The sequence below is a fragment of the Pelmatolapia mariae genome, linkage group LG3_W, assembly GCF_036321145.2.
Source record: "Pelmatolapia mariae isolate MD_Pm_ZW linkage group LG3_W, Pm_UMD_F_2, whole genome shotgun sequence".
NCBI lineage: Eukaryota > Metazoa > Chordata > Actinopteri > Cichliformes > Cichlidae > Pelmatolapia > Pelmatolapia mariae.
This window is the reverse complement of record NC_086229.1, coordinates 94,632,411-94,653,572: the sequence shown is the minus strand read 5'-3', so window position 1 is coordinate 94,653,572 and position 21,162 is coordinate 94,632,411. Positions and strand designations below refer to the sequence as shown.

The 21,162-nt window shown below is 43.2% G+C and overlaps 2 protein-coding genes across 4 annotated transcripts in view; one reads left to right on the top strand and one right to left on the bottom strand.

Annotated features, from left to right (window-relative positions):
* Positions 1 to 637: 637 nt before the first annotated feature.
* On the bottom strand, positions 638 to 2,347 carry LOC134620140 (histone H2A.Z). Its single transcript, XM_063466128.1, has 5 exons — positions 2,243 to 2,347; positions 1,883 to 1,960; positions 1,625 to 1,738; positions 1,418 to 1,547; positions 638 to 1,192 (listed from the first exon to the last, which is right to left on the bottom strand). Exons 1-5 carry the CDS (start codon positions 2,243 to 2,245, stop codon positions 1,131 to 1,133), a joined length of 387 nt encoding a protein of 128 aa, XP_063322198.1. The 5' UTR covers positions 2,246 to 2,347; the 3' UTR covers positions 638 to 1,130.
* Positions 2,348 to 15,077: 12,730 nt separating this feature from the next.
* lrch4 (leucine-rich repeats and calponin homology (CH) domain containing 4) overlaps positions 15,078 to 21,162 on the top strand; it is a 32,347-nt gene continuing 26,262 nt past the window's right edge. For 2 of the 3 annotated variants that reach the window (XM_063470415.1, XM_063470413.1), the window contains exon 1: positions 15,078 to 15,454. In XM_063470415.1, the coding sequence (XP_063326485.1) occupies positions 15,283 to 15,454 (172 nt within the window). In that variant the 5' untranslated portion in view covers positions 15,078 to 15,282. Of the gene's footprint in view, positions 15,455 to 16,370; positions 16,491 to 21,162 lie in introns of those variants that run through there. The other variant, XM_063470416.1, reaches the window with a different exon arrangement.

Here is a 21,162-nt window from a genome sequence, read left to right as displayed (position 1 = left end):
AGCCTATCCCAGCTGCCAGAGTGAGAGGTGGGGTACACCCTGCAAAGGTCACCAACCTGTCACACCTGTGGGTAACTCAAAATTAATTAACCCTACCCCACTAACTGCAGGAGGCTGCCCAAATACTCAAAGAACCCATGCAAACCATAAAGGAAGGCCCAGCCAGGTCATGGATGTAAACCCAGCACCTTGTTGTGAGGAAACAGTGTTAGACATACTTAGAAATATAAGATCCGCCATCAGATGTGGCGCGTGGATTCATCAGTACTCGGGCCATGTAATCAAATAAAGGTCCGTCTGGCTTTGAAAATTTGAACCAACTCCAACCACCAAAGATTGGAGTTCTGACTTTTCAGTCATTTGCACCCATGAGAATGTCAGTGCATATTAGTAAATAAGTTTGAATATTCAGTAGACCTCAAGTATTAAAAAAAAATAATCTAAAACACTGCATGTAGCCAGCTCACCTAACTAGCCCATTGGCATTCCTCCAATTTTGTGTAAAACTGAACAAAAGTGGAATGAAAGCCAAAGCTTCACATTACGCCACCTGTAGTCATACATCACTGCATGATTAAGAGGAAAGTCACAGCACTCTGTTCAAAGAGAATAAGACAAAGACTAGGGGAAACACTCAGACTGTGCCAAATCCAGTCTTTATTCAGGAATCCAAAAATACCAACAAGGTTATGAACCGGTCCATGACAGTCCAGTGGTAAAGAGAATGAACATGCTTTGAAATACAAGGCTGAAATGGATGGTCTGCATTAAAGGTACATACAAAGCACAAGCACATCTTGAGTTTTCACAAAAGCTATGCACATCCTGTACTCCGTATCGACTAGGTTTGGTGGCTGTGAGCTCCTTTCAAAGCTGTGAAGATTAAAAACAGAAAGGCCAAATACACGTATACATCCAAGACAAGCCGGCTGGAGCCGCCCCCCACCCCCAAAAACCTGCAGGAAAGGGGAGGGGCCCAATATTAAAAAAACAAAACAAAAAACCCAAAAACAAACCCAGAGTAGTAAATGCACACTACCATAAAATAATGTAAGATTACTAATCTAAGACATTTAACCACTTGATGCAGACTTCATCCTGAGATGGCACAACTTGCTGAACGCTTCAGGTTATACAGTCTTCTGCTGGCCCTTCTTCCCGATCAGAGACTTGTGGATGTGCGGGATCACGCCTGAAAAAATAAATGTTATAACAGTTTATAGACTTGAACGATTAAGTTTTCATTTCAGTAACCACTTTCAGCTGCTCCCTTGTAACAAAGAGTTGCCACAACAGTGTTGATGTTACAGTTTTACACCAGATGCAACACAAAAGGGATTTGTGCCTCAACAAAATGTGTAAACCACTACAGTATAGGAGTATAAGACCATCACACAGTTCTCTGTAATGTTCGTACCTCCGCCTGCAATAGTGGCCTTGATAAGTGAATCCAGCTCTTCATCTCCTCTAATAGCCAGCTGCAAGTGGCGTGGGGTTATACGCTTTACTTTAAGGTCCTTTGATGCATTTCCTGCCAACTCTAGAACCTGAAAGAGAGACAGCCTTTACAAAAAGATCAACACCTCAAGCAACGAAGTGCAAGATAAACGGAGCTTAGGGTCACCTCAGCAGTGAGGTATTCGAGAATAGCCGCGCTGTACACCGCCGCGGTGGCTCCTACTCTGCCGTGGCTCGTTGTTCTGGACTTGAGGTGTCTGTGGATACGGCCTACCGGGAACTGCGGGGATAATGACACGAGTGAACAGAAGGAAAGCCGTGCTGGCCGCCCGATGAGAGCCCGCCACCGACAAAGAACCACTGACTTTTGGCTAATAGCGCATGCTTGCGCAACCGAGAAAATGAATGAAATGTGGGGACAAACCTGCAGTCCTGCTCTCTGAGAGCGCGAAATCGCTTTGGTCTTGGTCTTTCCAGAGTCTTTACCAGCTTTACCACCAGCCTGTAAAACACCAGTACTGTTAGTGTGCCTCCGCCGAAACGCGCCTTATTGTAGCTCAACATTAACTTAAGGTCCGCTTAATATTCGCTAGCCATGCTAGCGCTTCCCCAGTGAAGCCAGTGGGTATTTAGCATGCTAATCCACTACACCAGCCAATGCTAGCGGCCAACTGTTAACTAATAAAGAAAATGCAACGCTACCAAATTAAGATTTGTTTCAAACAAACTACCTAAACAGAGTGTGTCGTTATAATATTTCGTTAATACGACATGTAATACGTACCATATTTAAAAACTTACAAAGAAACTCTGACTCCGCAGCCAAAATAATATCCTCCGTCTACACTGAATATCGACTGTTGTTTGAACTAGACCCCCTCCCCCCCACAGCGGGTCTTTATATACAGCCATGGCTACCCGGATGACGGCAGTCACGTGATTACCGCTGCAGCTCTTCAGCCAATAAATGAGCTCTCTGTGCGGTTCCGTTCTAAGAGCTTATGGGTAATGTAGTTTATGTGGCGTATCCCTTTCCCATTTTATATCGAAATGAGTTAGCATTAGTTTTTCTTTCACATGTCATCAACTTTTAATTTACTATAGATAAAAGTCCCCACATACATTCATCTTCTTATCTTATCTTCTTATCTGCTTATCCAGTTTAGGGTTTAGCAGGCAGAAAGCTATCAAAGCTGATGGTAAAATTAAACTGCCCCATTTGGTCAAACCTCGCCTCTGTCAGTGCACCCCAGGGCAGCCGTGGCTACAATGTAGCTTGCCATCACCTGTTGTGAATGGGTGGATGACTGAATGTAGTGTAAAGCGCTTTGGGGTCCATAGGGACTAAGTAAAGCGCTATACAAATACAGGCCATTTACCATTTAGTTTAGTATATGAAGCACAGCAGAGTGCTCACCCCCGCCTCCCCCACATACCAATTTTCAGGGTCTTGCACGTTACCTCTTTTCTAAAAACACATATGTACTCGAGCAGAGGTCAGTGCAATAGCCTGGAAATTTAATTGCTCTGAGTATCATTTAACTCTAAGGTTGGGAAATTGCTGCTATTCTTGTATAACTGGAAGAACTTTGCTGTAGCAGCACGATCAAATGTTTAAAATAATGGGATTCCCTGTGCTGACTGGGACAACTGGCCACACCATCAACAGGATAAGGCAACAAGCCACAAGCAGACAAAGAAGGCAAACTGAAGAAAAAGTTGGTGCTCTGTGTTTGAAGTAATTTAATTACAGCCTGCATCCATCCATCCATCCTAAATGAATGTTGAATGAATCTCTGTGTGTTACATAGATGTCACAAGCTACCTGTAAAAATTCCCGGGCAGAAAGAGAGAGAGACAGAGCAACGGCCACTCATAAAGATCAGCCAGAAATCTATCACTTCCTACAGCTGTGGCTCAGATATGCAAGATTTTAGCCAAAGACTGGGTGTAGACTCTGTTCCACTCAGCCTTGATAAGGAAATAGCTCGAGCATCATAATGATCTTTTACACCACTTGTTCCAACCACCCCAAATGATACAGGAAGAGGGGAAAAGTCGTCGACCAGAAGGCCGTTCAACTTGAGCAAAAGCCTTCTCAGCACAAAGAGAGATACAACTGAATCCTCCCTGCTGTGAGCAGGGATATAGATGATATCAAAAAGTCTCTGCATGTTGAAATTAATATGCCCACTGGGTATGAACTTTGTCTGATCCAGAAGTATGATTTTGGCAGTATACGTTTTCAGATGATTAGATCTTGGTTAGTCATTTTGCTTAGACTGAGAGGAGAGATACAGGTCTGTACTATGAGATGAAAGTAGGGTCACAGTTCTGTTTCAAAATCAGAGCGATCCTGGCCGGATAAAGTGAATCCAGTATGATGCCCACTTCTTTAGACTGATTTAACATTCAAAGGACCGGGGACCAATAATATGCTCTATGCTTGTAACAGAAGGACCTGTCAGCCTGTTTGTGCAGCTTTCCAGCTGTCACACTCCAGCTCAGTCCGGCACTGCTCGCAACAGCCGACTTAAAGAGAGGAGGGATGATTAGCTGATGGAGATCTGCTGTGTTGGTCAGCCCCACCCCCCTAACCGGGAAAGGAAATCAGCCATGAGTCTGCTGGGGGCCGTGTGGTGTCAGGGGAGGCTGACCAACACAGCAGATGGACTTTGAAAAAAAAGAAAAAAAATCAAAACTTTTTGTAAAGTCATAAGAAGAGCTGTCTTGTTGGCTCTTTGTTGTACATGGCTGCATCACAATACTGTAAAATCAGTAATATTGTAGTGTGAGCCATCATGTGCTGGATATGGTGAGATCAGGTTATGAACTAAACCAACAATGTTTCCACAACCCACATGAGGGAAATACTGGAGGAGAGAAAGAGAGGGACAGCTCAGAAGAAAAAGGCATAAAGAGCGTGAGAAGCGCTGATGTCATTTTTCCTGCTGGGACTTGAGCGGAAACAAAAATAGAAAATAAATAAATAAAATCTTTGGTGGGAAAATAGTGCAGCTGGAGAGTAGCTGACTGGGTCACTGATAAAACACAAAAATAGATGCTAGTTTTTTACATTATGTCATCCTGTCACAATATGTTGAGTGAACTAATCCATTGAGCTAGTTATTACCAGCCAACACGGGAAATTCAACCTTTAAAGAGTGCTGAAGGAATGACTGTTACAAACCCAACGTAGTTATTTGGCATTGGCCCGATATTTTAAACAGAATTTTTTTCCCCTTTTCAATACGAGTCCAAATCTAACATCAAACTGTGGATAACACAGGAGGTCAAAACTGTCCTCAGCAGGAAGAAGGAGGCCTTCAGAACCAAGGACAGGACAGTTATCAAGTCAGCACAGCAGGAGGTGAAGCAGTGCCTGAAGGTGGCCAAGGATGCCTAAGACTACGTCCACACTAGCCCGGATAGATTTGAAAAAGGCGTTTACGTCTGAAAACGCTCCGTGTCCACACTAGCGTTTTCAGTCATTTTCACAGAGTTGTGCGTCCACATCGAAATGGCCAAAAACACTTACATTCCAGTCTAGCGCATGCGTGAAGCGCAAGAAGATTCGGTCTGCCTTATTTCTGTCTGCCGTTCATTTACTTTCCGGCTCTTTGAAACGTTGCGGCAAAATGTCAAGGAAAAGCACCGAGTTTTTTAAATGGACTAACAATGAGGTGGAGTTGTTGCTGCGAGTAACACAAAAGTATAAAGTTGCAAAAGTGAGTGAGAATGCGTCATCGCTTTAGAAAGTCTCCGTTTTCACTGTCCACACTGTGACGCAAAAGCACCGTCTTCAAATGTATTCCTTTTCGAGGACGTTTTCCTTGGGGAAAGCGCCGTCTCAGTGTGGACGGAAGGCCAAAATGGAGAAAAAACGATGCATTTTCAATCGAAAACGCATTAGAAGTAGCCTAAGTCCCTTTTCCATTAGTCCCTATTCAGACCGACAGCTGAGCTGGTGGAGCCGTTCCAACAGGGCCCACTCAATGGAAAATATCTTGTATCGTCCCAGTCCCTAAACAGAGCTGGTTTTTTCAATTATTACTGAGCACTTTTTCTCTGACTTGACCCAAAGCAATATCTAAGTCCTTTTACAATTGTAAACTTTTATATTTCGGTCACTAAAATGCCACCAAAGCCGACTAAGTGAGGAAACTTGATCCAGCCTCGCCTGCAGCTCCTCCTGATGAGCCCTTGACCTGTCCTGAGTCGGGGACTGGGGCACAGGCCGCCGATAGTAGCCGTGTCAGCGCTCTCAAAGTAGAGTAGGAGAGTTTCACCTAACTAAAGGTAACGGTTAACAAGATGCAGCGATCCCTGTCCACCTGTACTGACGACATCATCAGCCTCCAGAGAAAAGTGGACCATCTAACTAAGGCGGTGGCCAAGTTGGAGGATAAATGTGACAATTTGGAGTTCTGGTCCCGGTGTCAAAACATCCGCATCATTGGTGTTCTGGAAGACGACCCATTGTCAGCATCCATGGATGCCGATTCGCAGTTGCTAAAGGAGGCCTTTGACCTCCGAGAGGAGCCGCTGCTAGATCGCGCTCACCGTACTCTGGCTCCCAAGCCCAAGACACAAGAGCGGCCCCGTGCCATAGTAGCTAACTACATTACTACACTGACTGTGTTAAAATCCTTTTGAGGGCAAGGGAGCTTCAGCGGATCAAGGTGAACTATATGACCATCTCGGTTTTCCCCGATTATACTGCCAAGACGGCGCGAGCACATGCAGCCTTTGCTGCCGCTAGCTACATTGTGTCCCCCGACACAAACACAGAAGAGCTACCTCGTCAGGCCAGGACTCTGCAGTCTATTTACACCTACAGGCCAGTGGACACTCTTTCTATGATGAGGATGTAACATCCTGGACAGGGAGGAACGCTGGTTTGAGGGCGGAGTCAAGGAGGCCATTTACATGAAAAGGGAAAGACCATCTCTTAATCGAGGAGGGGGCCTAAGGGTACATCTGTCACCATCTTACAATGCTGTGATTGCAGCCATTCCCCAACTCTCTGTGAATGGTACTCATGGCCATTGATCAGTGTTCTTTGATCAGTGGTCTTTGATCAGTGGGTTTTGGTCAGTGGTTGTTGATCAATGGTCATGAGAATTTGCATAATTAAGATTAAGGAACTGACCTCACAGCCCATTGTTCCTTCAGTGGGCTGGTTTCAGTCATTATGCAAATGTACTGTTTATAAGATTGGAAACCTGCAGTCAGCTGAGACTGAAGGAGTCACCTGGATGAGTGACGAAACGTTTCTCCCACAAAACGCTACGTCCAGATGAACAGATTCAACTTTTGGAGGTTTCCGGTTTATACTTCACGTTTTGAGGAGTGTGTTTTTCTTTCTCTTGGGTAACTTTATCTTTGATGTTCATAAAATGTAGTCTTTAAATGTTTGTTTCGTACTGGTTTACCTCAAAGCCAGTATTTTCACCGCAGGCATTCTTGATTCCTGAGAATAGTGCCTAATGTATATTTTCTTTTAATACTGCATATCTACTTCTGTAGGATTCACCCAGTACTTAGAGATGTTTTTTCATTGCGCTATCTAGCTGTAAGTTTGTCAGTGACTCACATAGGAGTCGGCAGTGTTCCTTCGTTTGAGGAAAGACAGAGTGAAAGCAAGGGGAGCTGAGCTCCTGGACCAGGTACGCACTGCTCGTTTTTTCACAACACTGGATTTAACCACGGGCTGGCTGGCTACTACTGTCAGTTCATGCCAGGCTTCACGGACCTGATCAGCCCCTTGACTGATCTCGCCCCAGATCTGGTCCAGTGGACGGAGCAGTGTCAGGCAGCGTTTGTACAGGTAAAGAAGGCTGTGGCGGAGGCGTGGTCCCTGCCTCAGCTGCAGGGAGGGGTGGTGCAGTGAGCTCAAGGGGCAGTGCCAGGGGGGTTGGAGGGACAGGTGTGCATGATAAAACTAATGAGGTTTCTCTCCTTTATATAGTGAAGCTGGAGACCACTGTACTGGGTATTGAAAGAACACTCCCAAAGTGAGTAGCATGACAGGGTGTTGGGTCAGTCATTACAAAGGCTCTCTGTGGGGAACCCCTGCTCTACACTCCGAGTAAAGGGGATCAGCTGCCCGAACATTTACATGAGCAGGAAACTGTCAGAGCAGGAGGCCAGATACACATCAACTCTCTTTATTATTACCTCCTGGGCCGCCCTCTGTTCCGATGCATTGGCTCCACTGCATGAAGGATGCCAATGCCTAGAGTCTATCTGTAAAATTAGCGGTAAAGTAGTGAAATTAGGATAAAGTGCTGCTCATTTTTATTTTCAGCCATTTTCCATGTTAGCCAATGAAATGTTTCAAACTTGCCCAGGACTTTAGCCTCATGTGTGCTCTCCCTGGCAGTAGTAAATGCATAAAAATAAAGCTGTTATGATAACACTGAATAAAAACTTGCTTCCTTAAAAAGATTTGGTTTACAATTCAGTATTAAATATTGCATAAAATAAACTATATACAAAGTGTTTTTGTGCATGTAGCCATGGTTCATTGTCTGATTTTTTAAATTAGTCTATTTTTATATTATAATTCCTAATTTGTTTGAGCTGCTGCTCACCACAAACAAGTACAAGCAGAATGGACTTTAACAGCTTTTCCTGCTGATAAAAACCTCTCTTATTGGCCTTCATACTACACAAAGTCATTAAGCTATAAACGGGTAAACGACAGAAAAATTTCTCTTTTTTACTTTCTACTATAGAATTTAAACAAAATGTTTTTTAACTGTAGTCATTTTTATGACCACAGTTACGCACAGCAACACAGCATGATTTTGAAAGATGTACCCTTAGGCCCCCTCCTCGATTCAGAGATGGTCTTTCCCTCCTTGACTCCGCCCTCAAACCAGCGTTCCTCCCTGTCCAGGATGTGTACATCCTCATCATTGAAAGAGTGTCCACTGGCCTGTAGGTGTAAATAGACTGCAGAGTCCTGGCCTGACGAGGTAGCTCTTCTGTGTTGTAGCCAGAGGTTGTTTGGTTTCCCAGATGTATAAATCCTGGCAATCCTCCTGCACTTAACAGCGTACACTATGTTACTCTGTTTGAGTCGGGGGACCCGATCCTTGGGGTGGACCAGTTTTTGGCACAGCGTGTTTTGGGGTTTAAAAGCCACAGAGACCCGGTCTTTAGAAAAAATGCGTCTCAACTGCTCCGATACTCCTGACACATATGGGATCACTACAGGTTTTTGCTTGGGCAGCGGTTGTCCTTCTCTCCTGGATCGGCTGGAGCTTTCTTTAGGTGCCTTTCCAGCTTTGACAAAAGTCCAGCTGGGATAACCACATTTACTCAGGGCCTTCTTTTTTTTTTTTTTTTTTTTTTTTTTTTTTTATCCAGAGGTCTCCTTACCACTGTTCGGAGCCGTGGGCCTGGCCGAGGTAAAAAGAGAGTGCAAACATGTTGAGGGCTGTGTTAGTTCAGTGAGAGATTTATTTGGAAAGAAAACAATTTTCACTTGCAGTCAAAAACTAATGTGTACGCTTATGCCTGCATTTTTATTTTGTTAAATACAAACAAAATTCTAGCAAAAGTGCTTCCACGTGTCTGGCCAGAAAGAGCTGTTTATTTGGTAGTTCAATGAAACTACTGTACTATACTGCTGAGTGACTGTCTGCTGCTCGTCAAATACATTTCATTGCAATGTTGACCCTGTGCTAACTTGCATATGACAAATGAAACTGAAAGGCTTCACATAGTTAAGAGTGAGAAAAAAAATGCGTTCATGTTTGCAGTTTTGTCTTGTTACACAATATTTGGAATTAAATAAAACAAACAAAACACTACATTTTAGGAAATATTAGAGGGTGTTTTCGTGTTTGTTTTTTTGTACTACTTGGACACTAAAGTGGCCCTCCAATGAGATGACGGTGCCAGAAGTGGCCTGCGGCTCATTTAAGTTTGAGACCCCTGCTTTAAACGATGACAGCGACTCGTCTGTCTCTTTTAGTTCAGTTACTAATAGAAGCATTAGTAAAACTCTAATTTAACAATTTTGCCTTCCTGTCTCCTTTTTTCGACCTGGACACCTTTTGTTACTTTCCCTCATCCCCTGGACCTTTTTAGGGGAATGTAACAATTGGGGGCTTGTCCGGGTCAGCAATTACCTCAATTACCAGCAAAATCTTCTGCCATTCCCACCTCTTCACGGTCCTGAATATCAAAACAATAAGTAACATTAACATTACTCATTTTCTGTTCACTGTGTTCAAACTTTCATTTCAAGGTATCTTTCTTTGGTGCACTGGCTGCCAAACTGAGCGAAGCAACGCAAAGAAGAAGAAAATCATGTCATTCAGAAAAATAATGTGGATGTTCTTTAATTCTGAGACAAGTTATTGGAAGTTTATTTGGTATAATGCAGTATACGATTCAGTTATAGGAAGGTAGCAGTTAGTTTAAAGAGTGAAAAGAATAAAGAACAAATGCATGCTAATCATCAGCAAGATCCAACATTGTAAAGCTTTTTTTTTAACTTCAATAAAACGATATCGATTCATTAAATCCTGAATCAATTTTTAATTATAAATTCATTTTGCCTGAATCTCAGGTTAAACCTCACAGAACCACTTTTATATTTAACCACCAAACAGCTAGAACAGTAAATGAGAGAAGGCAAACGGATTCAGCTACATTCTGAAGCTGGAGGTTTTGTCTCTCTCCAACCAAAATCCATTGAACCAGAAGCAAAAGAAGATCAAAACTACGCTTCACATTTCATTTCACATAAACATCATCATCAATTCCCTCTTACTTTTGCTGTTTTGCTTCCACCACGGTAAAATCACACTTCCTGCAGAGCTCTCTCTCTCTCTCATGAACAGTTTCCCATCTAAAAATCTCTGGGTTTTTTTTTTTTTTTGCATTATTTACTTGCTTATTACCCACCAGTCTACTGTTGTTTACAGTGCTGTCAGCCCCTGTTTTTTTTTTTTGTTTTTTTTTTTATTTAACTGACTTCCGACAAGATTGTCTCATTTCTGCTTTTCAATACTGAAGAAATTTAAACTTTTTAAAATGATGGCAAATACTCAGGGCCTTCTTGATGTGCTGTTCTTCTGCCTCCCTGGCCGCTGTGTCAGTGGGGATGGTGTTCGCTCTGTGTTGTAGCGTCCTGATGACACCCAGTTTGTGCTCCAGTGGATGATGAGAGTCAAACCTTAGATACTGATCCGTATGTGTAGGTTTACGGTACACGTCAGCTTTTAGATGTCCCCCATTACTGATGGAAATCTCACAGTCTAAGAAGGCTAACCTGCCACTTTTCATATCCTCCCTGGTGAATTTGATGTGTCGGTCCACCGAGTTAATGTGATCCGTGAAATGTAGTACGTCCTGAGATTTGATTTTCACCCAGGTGTCATCCACATATCTGAACCAATGGCTTGGTGGTGTTCCAGGGTAGGATAGCAAAGCCCTCTTTTCCACTTCTTCCATGTACAAATTGGCCACGATGGGTGAAACTGACCCTTGTATGTGAAATAGGTGGAATTGAGACACAGTTCAAACACACTTGGTTGATGCTGAGAGTGGTCCTGTTGCTGAGGTTGGGGTCATCCTGTAATCTCTTACGGACTACCTCCAACACTTCCGTGACTGGGATGCAAGTAAAGAGAGATGTAACGTCGTACGAGACCATGGTTTCATCTGCCTCCATAATGACATCTCTCACCTTCTCAACAAAATCCAGGGTGTTCTGGATGTGGTGTTCAGAGCTGCCCACCAGCGGGTTGAGGATCGAAGCCAGAAAATCTATCACCTTCTTCCTGTAACCACAACCTGGGTCTGGTTTTAAGGCCTCATAAGTATTTTTGTCTCTTTCTAATGATAGTCTTTCTGTTTTAGCAATACTGTGCACCTACACTTGTCTGCTGGAAGGATGATAATATTGTTGTCATTACTAAGTGATGTGAGTGCCTTCCTCTCCTCCATGCTGATGTTGGATGCTGGGGCTGATTGTATACACCTTTGATTATGGTTGGATATTACTAATTTTGTAATAAATTAAATGAAACGTGAAATATAACAAATTTTTATTCAGAATCTTGTTTCTGTGTTTCACAAACCTTGTTATCACCTATTACTTGTCAAACAGGGTAAATGAACAAGAAAGAACGTTTTTTTATGTTTTACAAAGACCAACAGGTGGAAAACAAAGTCCACAACCCCAAACAGCTGCTCAAAGAGGGAACATTCACAGGCAGACACATGCTCAGTCTCTCTTTCCTAGCGTCTTCCCAGCACGGGGTCCGCTGCGTGGCTCTGTCTCTCCATTTGGATCGGTTTTGGGTGTCCTCTGGGGCGAGATTGGTGATTGCGTCCATCCACCGCTTCTTCTGTCTTCCTTGCAGTCAGCAGCCTCCAGGGTCAAGTCAGAGGGTTGTTCTTGAAACCAAATTCCCCTCACTGCACATGACGTGTCCATACCACTGTAGGTGCGCTTGCCTCATCTTCTTTTCAACTGGGGCAACTTCGAGTTGTTTTTGAACACCTTCATTCGTCACATGATCTAGGCGGGTTAAGTCAGCTGGAAACAAGGATCCTTGGTCCTTGGCCAACGGTGTGGGTCCCTGGCGACACATGACGTGACACATCGGTCATCTTTCGTCGCATCACATGGAACGTCAACTCGATTTGGATCAACATGCTAGGGCGTCCCCCCGGAGGCGACTCGCGACGTGACAAATATACAAAGGCAGACAAATGATTAGTATGACACAACAAAGAACTGAGTTGAGACAAAGGATACAACTCTTATATGGCGCTTTTCTATTGTCACTGAGCACTCAAAGCGCTTTATACATCTCGTGCATCCACCCATTCACACACTTTATCTAAGGTTTTTAGTGCTTCTATCTAACACTCACTCACATCCACGCTCTGATGGATGCATCGGAACATGGGCGTTGCCCAAGGCATGCAGACTAGAGCAGACTGGGATCGAACCACTAACCTTCCGGTGAGTAGGTGACTCGCTCTACCACCTGAAATGAAAAGCACAATGTGCACATTTTGTGCACAGCTGGAACAGGTAAAACAAAACACAGGACACAAAGCTAAACACAGTGCACAGGAGGTAAGAAGCTATAATAAAACAGGAAATAATGAAACGTGAACATCTGACACCAAAGCTGACTTAGGAACAGGGAACAGGGTAAGAAGATTGAAGAGTAGGGAATGACTATAACTGTGGATAAAAGTAGGGAAATCAGAGAGTAGACTCATGAAAAATAAACTCAGATTTAAACTTAAATACAAACTTAAAAGGATGTAAATGAAGAAGAGAGTATGTGGAAAACATCATATTAAACAGAACTAAAACATTCTGCTACGCTCAGAATCCAGGACCATGACAAAGTTATGGTGGAGAATAAACAAACATTATTTACACTGTAATTATCAATGATCAGTCAGAGAACTGAAACAACACACTGCCAGAAGAAATAAAGGAATAAGAAACTGCATTTCTTTAATAATGTAATCTATTTTGCAACCATCACACTTTAAAATGGGAACATTGAATGTCGATTAAAGAAAATGTCATTAACTTCAGTGAGATAAGTGGAACTGTTATTGGCTCACCTAGCTCTGCCTTCATTTGGAAAAAGCTTGTGTGTGATTATGATTGTGTTGTAAAAAGTTTACACTCTGAAACTTTAATGTAGATATAAACACATTTATTATATTAACAGGCTTCACACAGTCTCCGCCTCCTCGAGTCTGCCTCAAAAATACTTTCATTGAGGCGACGCCCATGCTTCCCTCTACCCTCGCGTTGGCCGCACCCCTTATAACCCCCGTTAAAGCTACGTCGACAAACGCAGCGTTGCTTCACTTCCGGTTAATCCTAACAAAATAAAACCCAGAATAGGCAACATAACTGCGTTCTAAGGCTTAATAGAGAAAGCTAATTCAAATGGCCATTTCATCTGTCTTAGCTCAAAGCAATAAGTTTTTCAAGACTTATGAATAATTACAGATTTAACCAGGAGTGCTGTGACTGCACAGAGGCTTTAAATTAATCCTTCATGGAGACATTTAACTTTTGTTTGGCAATATTAGTGAGGGTCTAAATGAACACCAACAGGCACGTGATTTCTGTACTCATTAATAGGGGTCAACTGGCAGATAAAGTCTGCAGGGATATTTGTGAATTGAGCAGTGTCTACATCAAATTTCCCAGTGCTGCTGACCAAGTTGACCACAGTGTGGGAGGTCGCCAAGAATGAGTATTTGTGTAGGTGGTTGTCATGTTTCCATCAGCTGCCCATCAGCACCTGGTGCTGAGGGTAATGCAACCATACAACTGGATTCCAGTCATCACGGTGAGCGTATGTAGTCGTAATTTCTACAAACATCATTCTAGTTGGAAAGGTGGAACTCGTGATTCAATATTTCTTTTAAATTCTACGCTCGGTTTCAGAGAGGATTAAATGGTCACAGTAACCTTTTTACTAATTCTATACCTCAATTCCACAGTGAGCAGCAAATATTCAACAGAGATCAGTTTTGCACAGTTTTCATTTAATATATGGATTTTCAACCCATGAATACTTTCAGCACCATGTATGATTACTTATCCTTATGAGGTTTAACCCACGTGTTCTAATTTAACCTGACTTAACTCAGTCCTGATTATAGTAGAGTTTAAGCCACATTCAGGAAGGACACTTAAATATTCTGTAATCAGTATAGATTAGGGCCTCTTCCTGTACCCCTGGCCCAAACCAAGCCTTGTTCAGCAGCAGCTACACTTCCTCCATGTCCTGAGGAAGAATTACCTGGACCAGAAGCTGATGCTGGCCATCTACTGCATCCCTCTGGCCATTCAGACTGTTAACAAACACTATCCCTCCCACACCCCACCCCTACCCACCCACTTACCAGTCTGAGCCATGGTCTGATTAGCCTTCATCAGTTTGCAACCTGTAATGTGCGCCCTCCTCCTGTTTTGTATATGGTTCTCTTGTTTGTATGTACTCCTCTTGGCTGTTATTAATTCTTGCTGTACAACTGTTCATATTTTATTCCATGCACAGTTAGTGTGGAGCACCCACAGTTTCACCGTACATGTACAATGACAATAAAAAGCTATTCTACTTTTCATTTAACCTATCAACATTTATTTCTCTATATATTTCTTTGTGATGGACCATACATCATTTGACATGTAAAGCGAATAGATATGTGCTGTAAACCCAGTTCATTCTAAACTGAACCCTTATGATAGTGCCAGTGTTACAGTTCCCAACATTTTGCAATTCTTCTTCATGTAACGAGGAGCCTAGAAGTCAAAATCTGAATCTAAAATGATCACAACTGATGATAAAATGTCCAAACCATATCATCTATCACTAAAAATGAGTTTAGTTAGTTACTTAAAATATGCACAGTTGTCAGTATTGAGAGCTCTTTTATTGGTGCAATATTATTTTTCTGTTTGCTCTGCTAAAAGCCTGCCACATACAGAGCAGCACTCTCCTTACCACTGACATTTTATTTTGGTTCTGGTATTTTATTTTGAAGGAGAGACCCGGGCTTCCCGTAAAACAGTTGCGACACTTTGTAGCTTGGCGCGACTTCCTGGAAGATTGACAGCCCCTCGTTCAGTAACGGAATCGAGAGCTTCCGTTGTTGAGCGAAGCCTGCGTTAAAAAAAGAAATAATTCCCTGCTTTGAAAGTGTCCACGAAGAACGCCCACTCTGGATTTTACACGGACCTACAGGGTATGAACGTGGAGTGGACGCTTCAAACAAAGTGTAAGAGGAGGTAGACCTGTACGTTTGATGGCTGCTGGGGATGGAGCCCAGCTGCCTGCCACAGTAGCGGCCAGTCGTAGCGTGGAAAAAGCGCTCGAGGAGGCTGCCACGAGCGGGGCTCTCAACTTGTCAAACCGTAAACTGAAGGAGTTTCCTCGGAGCGCCAAGAACTATGACCTGTCCGACATAACACACGCAGGTTAGCTTGTTTTTCACTTTTCTAAGTAAGTTGAAAAAGCCTGCCGTCATGCTAGCTTTAATTATGAGAGACGCCTTTTGTTGTATCGCCACCTGCTTCTTTCAGCTCAGGGCGAACACTCATCCTTCCCCTCCCCGCCGCGTTGCACAACACTGTTTTCAAAGGAACAAGTTTCCTCGATCCTGTCATCGCTGCGTGACCAGCCACTCTACGTTTTAACTGACTTGTTTTATATGATTCATGGCGACTTCTTGCTTCGGCAGGTTAACTTGACTAAATATCTCTAACAGGGATTCAGCCTCGTACAGCTGGCCCGTCTCCCACCGGCCTGAGCGGCGCCGTTAGCGTCCAATATAACGTTTCTGCTTAAGAGCTTCAAACATATGAGGTTGTAATTCCGTTTCTAGTTAAGCACAGTCATAATTATCGCTTTTAAGAAAGCTGCTATTCTCAGGAAGCTAACTTCCAACGAGAAAAGGAAAAAACGTCAGACGAGTTCGCGAGTTCCTCTTCCTCAACTTATCATGTGAAACCCTCCACGGGGTTCAGACTTTGTGTTTACCGGTGATTCATGCTAGTTATCATTATCGCTCAAAGCAGTGCTGTTGGTAACGGAGTAAAAGTAGTAAAAGCAGTGAAGTAGGTGTGGATTAGCCTAGCGATGCTGAAAGAGGATTACCTCATCCAAGCGGGTGAAATTAGTCTGATCGCAGTGCTGCTGCTGCTTTGCATATTGTAACCATCTGGGTCTTTGCTTTACGGGCATGAGTGGGGCACTCATGACTGTGGGGGATAGCTGTGCACAGCTTTAATGTTGGGATGTCGTGGTTTTACATTAAAGATCAGTAGTGGAAGAAGTGTGAACCTGTTCAAGAACCTGTGTTGGATGAAAGATTCAAAGACCGCATTTAAAGCCACTACTCTGTTGTGAAATGGGCCCTCGTGGCCTTAAGGAGAGGCATCTGAACGACAGCCTCTGCAACAGTGACTGGATCAGCTTGCAGCAGAGAAACTGGACTTGAAACTGGGCTAGCTGGTTAGTAGCATCTGATCTTTCAAAATAAGAGCTGGGATCCAGTAATCCCCAACAGTAAAAATCTTTTGTAACATTTTCTTGGGCCGATTCAGTTCAGTGTATATAGGCCCAAATCACAACAACAGTCACCTCAGCACTTTATGCACTTTAGGTAAAGACTTAACACTAATACAGATAAACCCAAACAACCAGATTCCTCCTGATTGCTGGCAACAGTGGGAAACAGTAGGAAAACTCCCTTTTAACAGGAAGAAACCTCTGGCAGAACCAGGCTCAGGGAGGTCAGACATGTGCTGTGACAGGGTGGGAGGTTAAAAAATAAAAGCTAAAATAAGCTGCAAAATATACCTGGACATCTATTAATTACAGTATTGTTGTCCTAATCGTTATCATTTAGCTGGGTGTTTGAGTTTATCCATCAGCTTAAGCTCTGATTTCTCTCACTGAGTGGTAACTGCAATATGAAAGAGGCTACGATGCTTGATTCTTCTGGGTGTTTATGTCCCAAGGCCTCACTTAAATGCCTACTTGACACCTCATTTTTCCTGTGTGTCACTCAGTCAGTGCTTTTTGATAATAAAGGATGAGGAAGTATTTCAGGCTTTCCATCACTATATCATCAAACTGAACTGTTAATGACAATTCTGTTTACATACTGTTCACACTGTAGGTAAGTGCATGGATTGAACATTTGGAGACTGAAGTCTTAGCAGAGACTTAAATTTTCAGATGCAGTGGTGCACAGACTTTGATATACTATGTGTTTTGTGGCTTGATTGGAGAAGCAGTGACACACAGCCCTTTAACAAATGTGTTAGTTACTTAATAAAGCATTTTTTATCTAAAGTTTAACACATTTCTGAGGCATGTGGCAGAATCTTGAAATCAGCGCTTCAGTTGTCCGTAGCATCGTCCTCATTAACAAGGCAGCTGCTGACATCTGTCATTCACACGGGCTCACGGTGACTCAGTCGTTGTTCATTTAGCAGTAGACACAGAGTCAGTCTCTTGTATGTAGAAGGTTGCAGACACTGTGCTGTATACATGTTTTTGTAGCATCTAGCCTGTATTTGAGTGTCTTGCCTAATGACATGCTTTGAGTTTCACAGAAGTACCTGGTAGTTGTGCCTCCTGACACAGATGTTATATCAGCAGAAAGCTCTGCACCCACTGATTCTGTGATTGTAAGGGACGTACTCAGTTAGTGCTGATTCACTGCTGTTCTGGAGCTACAGTGCTGTGAGGTTAGGTTTGGGCTAATCCCCAACTATGCTTCAATGCTTCAAGCAGATTAAATGGACTGCTGAGAAACTTGTGTAACTTTTTCTTAAGCATTTTAAAAAGAAAGAATTGAAGTTGTCCTGTAGGGTCGTTCGCCACGTCTCCAAATTCCTAATAAAGGCTGCTGGGGTCCTGTTGGTCGTACAGCTATGCTGAGAGCACGAGGGGATTTGGACAGCCGGCACTGAGAACCCCAGCTGCTCACTTGGAGTGTGTGTGTGTGTGTGTGTGTGTGTGTGTGTGTGTGTGTGTGTGTGTGTGTGTGTGTTTTACATTTTTCATTTTTCATATAGATACAGTTATGTGGCAAAGTCTAGAGCCACCCATCATGTCTTCATGTTTGGAAATGAAGCGTATAAGGCAAAAACAATACGATAGAGCATTGGTATTACCACCTCTGTCCCATACTGTTATTTATTCTAATAAATCCTCCTCGCTCCTGTCCCTTCTGGTTATTGACAGCTTCTGTTTGTGAGGCTCACACGTCAGAGCTGATTCTAGACCTGACATCTCAGATAATGTTGGAGTAGTTATCTTATCTTGGCAAATCGATCACAACAACATTCTCGTTTTAAAAAATCTCATGTTTTGCATATTTGGTGATACATAAACAAAAGTATGTTAGAACGTACTTTTTGGGACACGTTCCTTCACCATTGCTCCTGGTGATCCTGTTTGAAATGCATTCTGTGATGACTGGCTGCCTCATGTCCACACCATCACCACCACCCGTTCAATTGACGGACACCGTTCATAACCAGTGAAGGTTACAAATGATCTTCTTATGGCCTCTGACAGTGGACTCATCTCTGTGCTTGTCCTGCTAGACCTCAGTGCAGCGTTCGATGCTGTCGACCATAATATCCTATTAGAGCGATTAGAACATGCTGTAGGTATTACAGGTACTGCACTGCAGTGGTTTGTATCATATCTATCCAATAGACTCCAATTTGTACATGTAAATGGAGAGTCCTCTTCACACACTGAGGTTAATTATGGTGTTCCACAGGGTTCAGTGCTAGGACCAATTCTGTTTACATTATACATGCTTACATGTATAATACAGCTGCAGCAAGAGTCCTGACAGGGACTAGAAAGAGAGAGCAGATTTCTCCTGTATTGGCTTCCCTTCATTGGCTTCCTGTTAAATCCAGAATTCAAAATCCTGCTCCTCACATACAAGGTCTTAAATAATCAGGCCCCATCTTATCTTAATGACCTTGTAGTACCATATCACCCTATTAGAGCACTTCGCTCTCACACTGCAGGCTTACTTGTTGTTCCTAGAGTATTTAAAAGTAGAATGGGAGGCAGAGCCTTCAGTTTTCAGGCCCCTCTTCTGTGGAACCAGCTTCCAGTTTGGATTCAGGAGGCAGACACTATCTCTACTTTCAAGATTCAAACTTTCCTTTTTGCTAAAGCATATAGTTAGGGCTGGACCAGGTGACCCTGAATCCTCCCTTAGTTATGCTGCAGTAGGTGTAGACTGCTGAGGGACTCCCATGATGCACTGGGTGTTTCTTCTTCAGTCACCTTTCTCACTCACTATGTGTTTATACACCACTACATTTATACACCACTACATTTATACACCACTACATTTATACACCACTACATTTATACACCACTACATTCAATTATCAGTTATTATTAATCTCCAGCCATCACACTGTCAGCAAGGGGCAGAGAAAGGGTGATGGAGACCTTATTGATGTGCTGCTGACCAGCTGAAGAAGTGAATGGTATTAGGCCATATGTGATTCTCTTTTTTTCTGTAAGCAGCTCCATAGTATATCTTGTTGAGTCTGGGTAGAGACATCAATCTCTTGGGGGTTCTTGTCCACACTTGAGCAGTTGTGTGTGGGCATAATGTAGGTATGCTAGCACCAACCCCTGCAGGGGCCCACAGTGCAGTGTGTGTCTGCCCACGGTGCCTCCACAGGGGATCCAAGGGAACATGTTTGGGAAGTGTTGCTAGAAGCTACAAAGCTATCCTGTACTTTGTGAACTCGTTGAACACACTTTAACACACAGTGGGTAAAATAAATATTGAACAAATTAAATATATTTCTAAAGATGCTAATGAGATGAAATTCTCACCAGATGTCTGTAGCGACCCATTCAGCCCACAGATGCTAAAGAAATCAATCACAGAGGTCCATAAGTTATGTGTAATAATGAGATCTGGGCCAAAATCACACCTAAGCAATGCGTGCGACCACAAATTTATGTACTAAGAAAACTGGTGATGTGTTCGATACTTATGTTACCTGCTGCATGGCTTCAGTATGGATTCTAGCCTTGTTCGTCAGTAGCTGGCGTCTGCTCTGTGAGAGAGAGGTCTTATTTCCTTTACTCTGCGGATGTGGGCGGCATGTTCACTCAGTCTTTAGTTCTGCTTTTTCTTCTGTGAGCCTCCCTGCTTTCCCTTTCTGATTACCGAGCAGATTCTGTTAGCCAGGCAGCATGTTTCCATCCAGCTGTCATGTCAGTGTAAAAGACTAAAAACATCACAGTGAGTCAATGAACCAACCGCCAGTTTCCTCAAACATATCCATGGGAATACTGAAGGAGCGTCTCATGAACTGATAAGACTAGATGGGGAATCTCATTATGAGGAAAAGGGTTTTCTTTTTTTGGTGAACAGGGCAGCCTGGTGCTCTTCATGTATGGCTCTGTTAATCAGAGTCTTTCATTTCAGTTCAGAGTAAGTGAGTTTTCAGTATGACATCTTTTCATGGTGGTGCTTTTAGTAACAAACATCTGTTTGCTTTAAAGGTTGCTGCTGTTTTTCCTCTCTGATCCAGAGTCTGTCTTCAGTCTTAAGGACGATAACTAGTTTGGGTCTGTGTGTGTGTGTGTGTGTGTGTGTGTGTGTGTGTCTGTGTGTGTGTGTCTGTGTGTGTCTGTGTGTGTGTGTGTGTGTGTGTGTGTGTGTGTGTCTGTGTCTGTGTCTGTGTGTGTGTGTGTGTGTGTGTGTGTGTGTGTGTGTGTGTGTGTGTGTGTGTGTCTGTGTGTGTGTGTGTGTGTGTCTGTGTCTGTGTGTGTGTGTCTGTGTGTGTCTGTGTGTGTGTGTGTGTCTGTGTCTGTGTGTGTGTGTGTGTGTGTGTGTGTCTGTGTCTGTGTGTGTGTGTGTGTGTGTGTGTAGTCAGAACTCCACTGTTCCCATAGCTGTTGTTCTTCAGTGTGTAGGATGTTGTGAGACATGTTACTGTTATTTTGATCTGTTTGTAAGGACTGACATTAGTTTATGGTTTGTCCCGTCTTCCTAAGCCCCGCCCCTCCCTGAGCCTGGTTCTTCCAGAGGTTTCTTCCTGTTTAAAGGGAATTCTTCCTTCCCACTGTCGCCAAAGTGCTTGCTCATAGGGGGTCGTCTGATTATTGGAGCTTT